This window comes from Chiloscyllium plagiosum, chromosome 9 (genome assembly GCF_004010195.1).
Source record: "Chiloscyllium plagiosum isolate BGI_BamShark_2017 chromosome 9, ASM401019v2, whole genome shotgun sequence".
NCBI lineage: Eukaryota > Metazoa > Chordata > Chondrichthyes > Orectolobiformes > Hemiscylliidae > Chiloscyllium > Chiloscyllium plagiosum.
Genome location: NC_057718.1, coordinates 35858199 through 35871008, shown reverse-complemented (window position 1 = coordinate 35871008; position 12810 = coordinate 35858199). Strand labels below are relative to the sequence as shown.

The 12810-nt window shown below is 40.9% G+C and overlaps 1 protein-coding gene across 2 annotated transcripts in view; it reads left to right on the top strand.

Annotated features, from left to right (window-relative positions):
- The first annotated feature begins 73 nt into the window (after positions 1–73).
- Positions 74–12810, top strand: part of LOC122552771 (metastasis-associated protein MTA3-like) — a 168216-nt gene continuing 155479 nt past the window's right edge. The window contains exons 1-3 of one of the 2 annotated variants that reach the window (XM_043695692.1): positions 74–351; positions 2186–2253; positions 11377–11470. In XM_043695692.1, the coding sequence (XP_043551627.1) occupies positions 324–351; positions 2186–2253; positions 11377–11470 (190 nt within the window). In that variant the 5' untranslated portion in view covers positions 74–323. Of the gene's footprint in view, positions 352–2185; positions 2286–11376; positions 11471–12810 lie in introns of those variants that run through there. The other variant, XM_043695693.1, reaches the window with a different exon arrangement.

Here is a 12810-nt window from a genome sequence, read left to right as displayed (position 1 = left end):
TGTCAAGGGGTGTGGTATGGGGGCGGGGCTTTAGGGGGAGGGCATGGGGGGAGGGGCTGTAGGGGGTGGGGCGTCGGGAGACCGCTTTGGCCTCGGCGCTGCCACAACAGCAGGAGGCGGCGAAAGGAGCCGGAAGCTTCCGGGCGGCGGTAGCTACCACTCCCTGATCCCCCCCCCCCCCCCCAAACCCCACTGAAAGGCGGCGGGAGGCAGTGAAGCGCCTCCTATCCACCCCCCACTCCCGGCTCCATCATTAGCTTCTCATCAACCCGGGGGAGGGGTGAAGAAAAAGCCCCCACAATATTTAAAAAAAGGGGGGCAGAATGGCGGCAAATATGTACAGGGTCGGAGGTAGGTGCCTGCGGCTGTTTGTTTATTGATTTAGTTCGGTGCCCGGGATGGGGGGGAGATGATCAGTTTAAGAATCGCCGGCTTCATTTATTAATTCCAGTTACTCTGTGAGCTATAGATTTAAATAATCATACCTTTCCATCGGAAATAATATCAGTGGGAAAGTTCATCTTCAGGACTCACTTGGTCGAAGATTTCTTCCTCCTCTTCTCCCCCCCCCCATTTAAAAAAAAACTACTCTTTAATATTTTTCAAAGTTGTTTGAAGTGGGTTACGTGACTTTTTATTTGCATCAGCTTTGTGTAAGGCGGTGGGTGGGAGGAAGTCAGTCACTCTGATCAGACACATTTCTTATCAGAGAGAGGAAAATGGCGAAGTGACATTCACCCTCAGTGCTAGGCCTGTACCTTAGAAACCCGGGGGTGCACTGACACCGCTCCTCCACACATCCCTCTTCCCCCCCCCCCCCCCCCCCATCTTTCACTGGCAGTACAACAGGCATTCCTCCCTAAATAATCAACCCAGAACTACCACCAATGCAACTAATAAACTCAAAAGCGGAATGCACATTTCATTTAAGGTGAAAAATGTCATCTTTTGATGTGCAGTTCTTTTCGCCTAAATAGCATGGCTGCAGCATCACCGGGCAGATAATCTGTGTTAGCTGGCACCAGTTTCTGTTAACCTTTAAGATGCCAGCCTTCCTTCCCTCCGACGTGGAGGCTTTGGGACAACCATTAATTAACAGCGCTTGTGATGTGAAGAGTAATGTAACTTGGGAGAGAAACTACTGGTGTTCCGAGTACATGGGGTGATGGCTAAAAAACAACTTCTGGTGTAGAAAATATTTGTTTTTCCGATGCTTTTGTTGCATTAATAGTGAATGGATTTACAAGATAGTGTTCAGTTTCTAATAGAATGCTTGTAAATGTTTTGCCACTTTTATCTCTCATAAAGCCATTGATGTTGGGAATACCATTAGGGCAGTTTAGATATTTTTAATCAACCTGTTCAGAGTTGTTATTACACTCCTGGAGCATGTGGGATTTGTACCCAGGCCTCCTTGCTCACTAGAGCTGTTTACCTTACCCTAGTTAATGCTATTTGTGTCTGAGTTTAGATATAATCATTAAGACAGCAGTAGGCCATTTGTCCCCTCAAGTTTGATGTTTGTTCCATTGGAGTGTGATTGCTTCCTAAGTCAAATCCATTAATCTGCCTTTTCCTAGGAACTCATTCTTGAAAATTTCATTTGACAGATTTATCTGTTGCCTTTTGGATTACAGAATCTCATATTTTTACTGTTTTTTTTGAACAAGCTCTCCTTTATATTTTAAAACTATTTTCACTACTAGAGTCAGTTGTTTTTCTCTCTCCCTTTTACATTTTGAACATCTTGATCAAATTACAGCTCGGTACCCGAGAGGATGCAGGTCAATTTGTCCTCAGTTTTACACTCAAAACACCAATATCGTTCCTGCTGGTGCACAGACTTAAAATATGGCTCCTTGTATGAGTTGTGACTTATGCTTAGTTAAGATGTCACAGTTGACAGATTTTATAAATGTGCTCAGGACTGAAATGAGTTTGATTTATTGTGGACGCTGTCGAATCAAGTAGATCCTCAAGTGTATCCTTGCTTGAGGTCACTGGGTCAGGAAGAGGAACCCTGGGTATGTTAACTCTTGGCTTGGGACAGCTGGGGTTATTTGTAGTATGGGTTCTGACTATCAGAGGTGATCTCAGTAAGTGGTCCTTTTGAACTTTTGAGGAAATTCATGGCAACACTGTTCTTGGAAATGTAACTTCATTATATTTCACTTTTTTGTTTCAGACTACGTTTACTTTGAAAATTCTTCCAGTAATCCTTACTTAATAAGAAGAATAGAAGAGCTCAATAAGGTATTTTAAATGTGTGCGTAAGTTTTTTGAAGGTAATTCAAACTAATTTTTCCCCTCTTCCATATTTTTCTCCTTCCTGTTTATTTTGTGGGGTATGGGATAGTAGTAACAGAAGATGTGAGTCCTGTTATTAGGTTTTTGCTTGTTCTGATGACTTCAGAAGTCACAGCGTGCATGAGAACATTCTTTTGTTTTGTGAGATAGGTAAACTTCTATCTATCAGTTTTGGCTTAGTAGAAGCACTCTTGCCTTTAAATCAAGAGGTCATGACTTCTGACGCCATTTCAGAAACATGGGCACATAATCTAGAATGAGGTTTCTAGTGCAATGAATGCTATCTTTTCCGTGAAATGTCAAATGTCTGTTCTCTCAGGTTTGATAAAAAGGTGGGAAGTTCTCTTGTTGATTTTTCTTTTTAAAAAAAACAATTGCTTTCTATTTCTGTTAGAGAATTCTTGTGTGAAAATTATTTCGAACATCGCTAATCACAGGTAGAGATTTGCCATATTGTAAGTTTTTAACCTTTTTTTTCTTTCAATTTGCTATTATCCTTTGGTAAACCATAGTTGTTGTATTCCTTTGCTAGAGTTTTCCTTCCTCACTGGGATATGACTTTGCCAAGAGTCATGGATATTTTAAAATCTTTGTTGTTGTTTAGCAACCATCTTTTCTGTTAAACTCCTTTCCCAGCCCAAACCAGCCAAATTGGCCCTCACCCCAATATAATTGCCTTTAAGTTTTAGGACAGTTGTTTTTGACCCAAATTTCTCATGCTCAAAGTTATTGCAAAATTATACCTTGTTATGGTCACTGTTCCCTCGGAGATAACTTTGCGATAATTTATTAAACTTGCCTCATTGCACTTAACGGATCCAAAATTACTGATTGTAGCCACAACACATTATTGTAGGAAAGTGTCATGAAAGAGAAGAGGAGCCTAAAAAAGGATTTAATTGAGGTGTACAAATTGGTGAGGAACCTGGATAATGAATAGGAAAAACTTGTTTTCTTTAGCAAACTGTCAATAACCAGGAAGCAGGTAGTTGAAAGTAATGGGTCAAAGGATTAGAGAAGAGTTGAGGTGGAAGTCTTTTCAGTCATAGGGTAATAACTGCTTGAAAGGGTGGTAAAGGCAGAAACCATCATCCCATTTATGAAACATTGCAATATGCATCTGGTTAGACCAGAAAGTTATTTTTCAGCCAGCGCAAATGTGATTGACTAAATGACATCACTTCAGTTCTATAAATGTTTGTGTTTCTTACATGATAATGCTTAATCCTGACACTTCACCAACATTTTTGACTCTATGTTGCATCTGTTGCATGGTTGCTTATCTAACATCCAATTATGGATTAGCTTCCCTTTCCTCCTGATAGATATTAGAAATACCAAAGTTAACTGCTCAAGGATTTCATTCCAAGCTCCAAAGCTTCACTGGCTCCTGTTACTGTCCTGGCCTGAATTAGATTCCTTACAATCTTGTTAGACTATTTGATTTTGAATCCAGCCTTCTTTCCTGTGAATTCCTGTTCAGCAAGTGTATCTAGTCATCTCCTTTGTTTTCCAACAGCAATTCCCATCATTGTATTCCCCACCGTCAATGTTGATTACTGCTGACCATTAACCTGATTGAAATCATTACACTTATCACCTGTGGGTCTGAGGCTATGCAGTCTGCAGCAGGCAACTTGCTTGTATGGGTGGGTGCAGCTTAAATAATGCTCAGAACTTTGTAGTATCCAGGGCTACCATTTTGCACCTGTTCTGCTACTTTAAAGCTTCGCTCTCCTTTATCAGTGCACAATGACAATTGTGTGTACCATGTACAAAATACATTGTAGCAGTTTTAGGGTTTATTTGATAGCACTTTTACAAGACTGCAACCTCAAACATCACCCTCTGCAAATTCCCCTTTGAGTCACACACTATCCTGTCTTGGAAGATATTTCCATTTTACCCAAAATGAGAAATTGTACATTGATAACATAATGGCATTGGTCAGCTAGCAAGAAATAGAGTGGGCATAAATGGGTCATTTTTGGCTTGACATGGTGTAATGAGTGGAGTGCCTGCTGGGCCCTCACTGCTTGTAAGTGCCATCAATGCTTTAGATGAAGGGACCATATATATGAATGCTAAATTTGTTGATAATTCGTAGATTGTTCTGAAAGCAAATTGTGAGGAGACAGTAAGAAGTTTGCAAAGGGACACATGAAACAAGTAGATAAAGGTTTGACAGGTGGGGTATAATGTTGGAAGGTGAACTTGTACATCTTGGCAGGAGGAATAGAAAAATAGCACTTAATGTGGAGAGATTGCAGAACTTGGAGGTACTAGTGCATGAATTACAAAATTAGTTTGCACGCAAAGCAACTGATTAGGGCAGTAAACGGAATGTTATTCATTACAAGAAGGATAGAATCTAAAGGTATGGATGTTTTGCTACAGTTGTAGGCACATCCCAGTTTCATGGCCAGAGTATCCTATTGGAACATCTGGAAATTTTTTTTTTAATTCAGTGATGACACAGAGGTGTGTTCTCTGGCTCCAGTGGGTATGCACTGGTGCACTGGAGAAAGCAAAACTAATTATTGATGGGTTTGATCACATCTGGGGTACTCAGTACAGTTTTCCTTTCTTTTAAGATAGGACATAATTGCATTAGAAACAATTCAAAGAAGATTCACTGGACTTCTTCCTAGAATGAGTAGGTTATCAAATGAGGAAAGATTGTGCCAGTTTCTGTATTCTTTTGAGTTTAGAAGGATATAAAGTGATCATTTTGAGATATACAAGATTCTGAGGGGATTTAACAAGGTAGATACTAAGAAGATTTTGTCTTTTTTGGACAGACTTGAATTAGGTGAGAGAGTTTAAAAATAAGGGACTTTCTTATTTAAGATAGCCATGATGTGGAGGTGCCGGTGTTGGACTGGGGTGGACAAAGTTAAAAATCACAACACTAGGTTATAATCCAACAGGTTTAGTTGGAAGTAGTAGCTTTCACAGTGCTGCTGCTTCATCAGATAATGAGTGGGACAGGATCATAAGACACAGAATTTATAACAAGAGGTTGCAGTGTGATGCACTTAAAATGATACATTGAACAAAGCGAGATTGTCTTTCATCTTTTACCATGGGATGTAGGTTTTGGTACATTAATATGTGGCATGGTGGCTCAGTGGTTAGCTCTGTTGCCTCACAGCACCAGGGTCCCAGGTCGATTCCAGCCTTGGGCAACTGTCTGTGTGGAGTTTGCACATTCGCCCTGTGTCTGCGTGGGTTTCCTCCCACAGTCCGAAGATGTGCAGGTCTGGTGAATTGGCCATGCTAAATTGCCCATAGTGTTAGGTGCATTAGTCAGAGGAAAATGGGTCTGGGTGGGTTACTCTTCGGAGGGTTGGTGTGGACTTGTTGGGCCGAAGGGCCTGTTTCCACACTGTAGGGAATCTAATCTAATCATGTAAATCCCATAACTTCTTTTAAGCCACAGTCTCAAGATAACTTAAGATTTTAAAAAAAAACAAACATCTCAGCTCAGACAATGCATTAAAGGTGTGAGGTTTGAGTCTCTATATTCCAATCTTGGGTCAGACTGGCTGCCTATATTGACTGCCTGCAGGTCATGTGCTTCTTGAGCAAAAATGGAATGTATCTGCAAATACAGTTCTGCAAACGTGCTGCAAATTTGCAGAATTGTATTTGCAGATACATTATACTTTTGCTGAAAAAGCACACAATTTGCAGGCAATCAGTCCATATAACATTTTATAAATTCTTTCTTTGGAAATAGAACCAGTCTGACTTAAGGTTGGGATACAGACAGACTCTAACCTCGCACCTTTAATGCATTGTCTGAGTTGAGATGTCACCCTTTTTGTATAAAACTTGTTATCTTGAGAGTGGTATTTAAAAGAAGTTCTGGGATTTGCATATTAATAAACTGAAACCTGCACCCATTCTAAAAGATGAAAGACCTAACAGCCATCTAAGTTTGTGTAATATATTGTTTTAATTGCATGACATTGTGATCGTTTGCTATAAATTCTGTGTCTTATGAACCTGTCCTGCTAGTTTCCCGATGGATGCGCTGCTCCTTCAAATACACCTGTTGGACTAGAACCTGATGATGTGTGATTTTCAAGTTTTATTTAAGGTAGAGATGAGGGTGAGACTATCATCCTCAGATCCTCTGTTCATTGTCATAGAGATGTACAGCATGAAAACAGACCCTTTGGTCCAACCTGTCCAGATATCCCAACCCAATCTAATCCCACCTGCCAGCACCCAGCCCATATCCCTCCAAACTCTTCCTCTTCATATACCCATCCAGATGCCTTTTAAATGTTGCACCATTTCCTCTGGCAGCTCATTCTTTACACATACCATCCTCTGCGTGAAAAGGTTGCCCCATAGGTCTCCTTTATATCTTTCCCCTCTCACTCTAAACCTATGCCCTCTAGTTCTGGACTCCCCTACCCCAGGGAAAAGACTTTGTCTATTTATCCTATCCATGTCCATCATGATTTTATAAACCTCTTTTAAGGTCACCCTCAGCCTCTGATGCTCCAGGAAAAACAGCCCCAACCTGTTCAGCCTCTCCCTTTAGCTCAGATCCTCCAACCTTGACAACATCCTTGTAAATCTTTTCTGAATCCTTTCAAGTTTCACAGCATCTTTCCAATAGGAAGGAGACCAGAATATTCCAACAGTGGTCTAACCAATGTCCTGTACAGCTGCAACGTGACCTCCCAACTCCTGTAGTCAATACTCTGACCAATAAAGGAAAGCATACCAAACACCGCCTTCACTATCCTATCTACCGGTGTTTCCACTTTCAAGGAGCCGTGAACCTGCACTCCAAGGTCTCTTTGTTCAGCAATACCATTAAGTGTAGAAATCCTGCTAAGATTTGCTTTCCCAAAATGCAGCACTTTGCATTTATCTAAATTAAACTTTTTTCGCTGTCCACCTCCAATTTTGGTGTCATCTGCAAACTTACTAACTATACATCTTATGCTCACATCCAAATCACTTATATAAATTTATAAAAAGTAGTGGACCCAGCACTGATCCTTGTGGCAGTCCACTGGTCACAGGCTTCCAGTCTGAAAAACAACTCTTCCCCCAACACCCTCTGTCTTCTACCTTTGAGCCAGTTCTGTATCCAAATGGCTAGTTTTCCCTGTATTCCATGAAGTCTGATCTTGCTAACCAGTTTCCCATGGGGAACCTTATCGAATGCCTTACTGAAGTCCATATAGATCACGTCTGCTGCTCTGCCATCACGAATCCTCTTTGTTGCTTCTTCAAAAATCTCAATCGGGTTTGTGAAACATGATTTCCCACGCACAAAGCCATGTTGACTATTCCTAATCGGTCCTTGCCTTTCCAAATACATATACATCCTGTCTCTCAGGATTCCCTACAATAACTTGCCCACCATCGACGTCAGGCTCACTGGTCTATAGTTCCCTGGCTTGTCCTTATCACCTTTCTTAAACAGTGGAACCACATTAGCCAACCTCCAGTCTTCCGGCACCTCACCTGTGACTATCGATGACACAAATATTTCAGTAAGAGGCCCAGCCTGTGCATCACTGTTCTTCATCTCCACTGAGGAGAAAGTGAGGACTGCAGATGCTGGAGATCTCCACTGAGGCAGCCATGTATACTCAGTGTCCTGGCAATCACTTCCTAAATTCATATCCTTTTTTTTAGTACAGTGTTTCTATACACTACTTCCTTTAATAAATCTTTTGCCACCCTCACACCCCTCCTAATATTACCTTCTCTGCCTCTTTCCATTTTCCCATGTGCTTGCTTAGGACATTTTTCTCTGTTAAAGATGTTGTGTAAGTACAGGTTATATCAAGTTTTTAGTGATCTAGGAATAAATGTTCATATATCTCTGTGGGGCTTGATGGTACTGCTGCCTTGTTATGCATTTCATCAAATCATAGAGATGTACAGCATGGAAACAGACCCTTTGGTCCAACTCATCCATGCTGACCAGACATCCCAACCCAATCTAATCCCATTTGCTAGCACCCGGCCCATATCCCTCTAAACCTTTCCTATTCATATACCCATCCAGATGCCTTTTGAATGTAATTGTACCAGTCTCCACCTCTGGCAGTTCATTTCCATATACACCCCACTCTCTGTGTGAAAAAGTTGCCCCTTAGGTCCCTTTTAAACTTTTTACCCCGTCACCCTAAATCTATGTTTTCCAGCTCTGGACTCTCTCTCTCTCCCCCCCCCCCCCCCCCCCCCCCCCTCCCAGGGAGAAGACCTTGTTTATTTAGCTTATCCATGCCCCTCATGATTGTATAGACCTTTACAAGGTCACCCCTTGGCCTCTGACTCTTAGATTTTACTTGATACTTAATTTATCAACCAGCGCAAAATACAAGATATAACGTAATGCTTCCAGTGGATGTTTTGCTATTTGGCGGGTAAAAGTTGTTTGTAAAATGGAGATCGTTGAATGAATTTGTAAAAGGTAAATTTTAAGCATAACATATGAATTAGGGAGTTGAATGGAGTTGAATATTAAATTAGGATTGAGGGCAAGATAAAAGGAAGCCAAGAGTTGAGGACCCTTCTGTCCAACCCGTCCATGCCGACCAGATATCCCAACCCAATCTCGTCCCACCTGCCAGTACCTGGCCCATATGTCTCCAAACCCTTCCTATTCATATACCCATACAAATGCCTCTAAAAATTTGCAATTGTACCAGCCTCCACCACTTCCTCTGGCAGCTCATTCCATACCCGTACCACCCCCGTGTGAAAAAGTTGCCCCTTGGGTGTCTTTTATATCTTTCCCCTCTCACTCTAAACCTATGCTGTCTAGCTCTGGATTCCCCGACCCCAGAGAAAAGACTTTGCGTATTGACCCTATTTGTGCCCCTCATAATTTTGTAAACCTCTATAAGGTCACCCCTCAGCCTCCGACGCTCCAGGGAAAACAGCTCCAGCCTGTTCAGCCTCTCCCTATAGCTCATAATCTGATATTTTATTTATTCTCAGGAAGCCACAAATAGATTGGTCTTGCTGAGGTTTTGTCTTTCAATGCAATGTATTTTAGTTGAACACTTTCAGTTGCTTCTTTAAGCGCTTTTAAGTGTTTGTGTACTGCCTCACCTTTTGGTCTGTTCACCTTGCCCATATACCTTAGCCAGCTCGCCCCTCATACCTATGTAATTAGCTTTGTTTCCTATTAAGATTTTTGCTTATGATGGTGTATAACATTTTCAGACCTAATATTGAATCCGGTTGTATTCCCCAGTGGATCATTTGCTGTGACATCACCAAGTAACTTCTACAACTTCACACAGTATCAGAGTTAAATTAGCTTTTGGTTCCTCAAAGTATTACTGCTGGAAACTGTAACTAAAACATTGAACAAACGTATCTTCCAGACTACCTTTTCCAATTTGATTGTCCCAGTCTGTTTATGAACTTTAAGTCAACCCATTCCATTATCTTTATTACAAGTTTCAATATTGTTTTAATGTTCTCTGCAACAGTATTATGACTGGCAATGAGCCTGTACCTGGCTCACCAGTTTTTTTGACACTTCTAATCCTAATGTCCATCCATACCGATTCTATTTGTGAATTTTTTTGAGCCAAGATCTTCTCAGTTATGACCTTGTGTCATTCTTTAATATCAAAGGTATCCGTGCACCTTTTCCAATTTCTTTTTGAGGAACTGAGTGTATATAGCTGAAGGTGATGAAACTGATGTTGTATATGTAGACTTTATTGATGTGTTTGCAAAGGTTTGTTGCCTGAATGCAAACCTGTGTTATTTAAATAGTTTTCCCCTTCTGTGTATGGGTGGGGTGAAATTCCTGGGTGCTGACTTAATTTGTGGTAGATATTTATTAATCTTATGGTAAGTAATCAGTAGATAGCATTGCATGGGAACAAGTTGGGGTTGGCATGCTGGAGCAACCTCAGAGTTAAGGGCTCAGAAGAATAGGAAAGAATGAATGTGGCAATTGGCATTGAATTATCAGTGAAGTATCATTCAAAGGCTGCAAATTTACCCTGAGAATGCACTTACACTCGTTTCTCCAACCTCTGCTCCAGGCCCATTGTGTAATTTTTAGAAGATTGGCTTAAGAAGACTGAGCAGTAACAGGAGGTATTGCACACAAACATGCATCAAAAGCGGAATCTATCTGGAATACTGTGCACAGTTCTGGTCACCTTATTTAAGGAAGGATGAAATGCATTGGAAGCAGTTCAGAGCAGGTTAATCACACTAACATCTAGAGCAGAAGGTAATGGGCTAAAAATGTCAGAACTTTGCCTCGTATTTGGGAAGGAAGGTGGAGATGGCGAAGGGGATGGTCTCCACATATGCTGTTCCTTCTGAGGAGCTTGTCTGCCACAAGAGTTTTTAAAAAAGCTTAAGTAAGTGGGTCTTTAATTCCTACTTCCCAGCTCAGCTAATAATAAAAATTGCAGTCTGAAACTTGTGCTGTAATGGGCACATCTGTGCATCAGTGCCAAGCCTGCATTGGTCAGTTGATGTCCTTGTAGCCTGTTGTTTAGAGTAGGGTAAATTTTGTCATTTGATTTTTTTTTGGTGACTTTGAATGCATTTTAATTGCCTATTCACTCAGGTTAAAGCCATCTCCCCAAAAGAAATGAGAGAGTACCGTAATACTGAGGAGGAAAATTGCAAAGCATGTCAGCTCAAGCATCACTTGCACATTATTTGCAAGTTGGTTTAACCAGCCTGTTGCTTCAGTGTTTTTAAAGGTGGAATGGTTTTAAAGATATAATTGAAATGGCATCAAGAAGAGCAATGAACCCAGTTTTCTATTTGGCAGAGAAGGTTACATTCCAAGAGACATAATAAATAATATACTAAATATGTACACCACCTAATTTCAGGTCTTTGATTCACACCCATCTTCCTCAATCCTTTATATTATTTTTGTAAATGCAGGATGTTATAAAACATGTGCATGCTTACATGCACACACTGTTGGAAACGTCAATTAATCATCCATGCACTTCTATTTTTCTTATTAACTATGATATAGAAGTCTGTGCCCTAAAAAGCATGAATTGATATTTTGACTTCTGTTCTTTCCAGACTCCAAGTGGCAATGTGGAAGCAAAGGTTGTCTGTTTTTACCGACGCAGGGATATTTCAAACAGTCTAATAGTGCTTGCTGATAAACATGCGAGTAAGTTTGATTTAAATTATCTTAAGACTTTTAAATGCCAAGTTTGAAATTGTCGATTAACTTGGTAATTAATGGCCACAGATGTGTATGAGAATTAGGTTATATGACTTAAATGTCTTTATTATATTGGGCAAATAGGTGTTTCTGTGCACCTGTAGGATATTGCAGAACATTATATTTGTTTTGTATATCAGAATTTTGTCTGTCTTAAACCTTTTGCTTTTCAAGATTTCATTTTTATGGGAGAAAGTTAAATATATGTTAAGAGTACATTGTGGTATGCAAAAGTGAAATAAAAGATATAGTTGGTGTGACCAATTGCCCTATTACTCAGTGTTACAGCACATTGCAATGGGCACTGTATTCTTTGGAGCATTGTAGAAGAACTTTCATACTCTAGAGCAACTGCATAAATATTATTTTGAATCTATTAGCATAAACTAGAGTCAGAGAGATGTACAGCATGGAAACAGACCTTTCGGTCTTACTCATCCATGCTGACCAGATATCCAACCTAATCTAGTCCCATATGCCAGCAGTTGAAACTTTATTGCTGGAACAGCACAGCAGGTCAGGCAGCATCCAGGGAACAGGAGATTCGACGTTTCAGGCACAGGCCCTTCTTCAGGATTCCTGAAGAAGGGCCTGTGCCCGAAACGTCGAATCTCCTGTTCCCTGGATGCTGCCTGACCTGCTGTGCTGTTCCAGCAATAAAGTTTCAACTTTGATCTCCAGCATCTGCGGACCTCACTTTCTCCTCCATATGCCAGCACTTGACCTATATCCCTCTAAACCCTTTCTATTTATATATTCAGCAAGATGCCTTTTAAATGCTGCAATTGGACCAGCCTCTACCACTTCCGCTGGCAGCTCGTTCTATACACGCACCACCTTCCGTGTGAAAGAGTTGCTCCTTATGTCCCTTTTATAACTTTCCCTTCTCACCCTAAACCTATGCCCTCTAGCTCTGGACTCCCTCACCCCAGGGAAAGAGCTTGTCTATTTATCCTATCCATGCCCTCATGATTTTATAAACCTCTAAAAGGTCACTCTACACCCTCTGACGCTCCTGGAAAAACAGCCCCAGCCTTTTCAGCCTCTCCCTATAATTCATCTTTCAACCTGGCAACATCCTTGTAATTTTTTTCTGAACCCTTTCAAGTTTCACAACATCCTTCTGATAGGAAGGAAACCAGAATTACATGCAATATTTCAAACGTGGCCTAACCCATGTCCTGTACAACCGCAGCATGACCTCCCAACTCCTATATTCAACGGTCTGACCAAGCATACCAAATGCCGCCTTCACTGTCCTATCTACCTGTGACTCTACTTTCAAG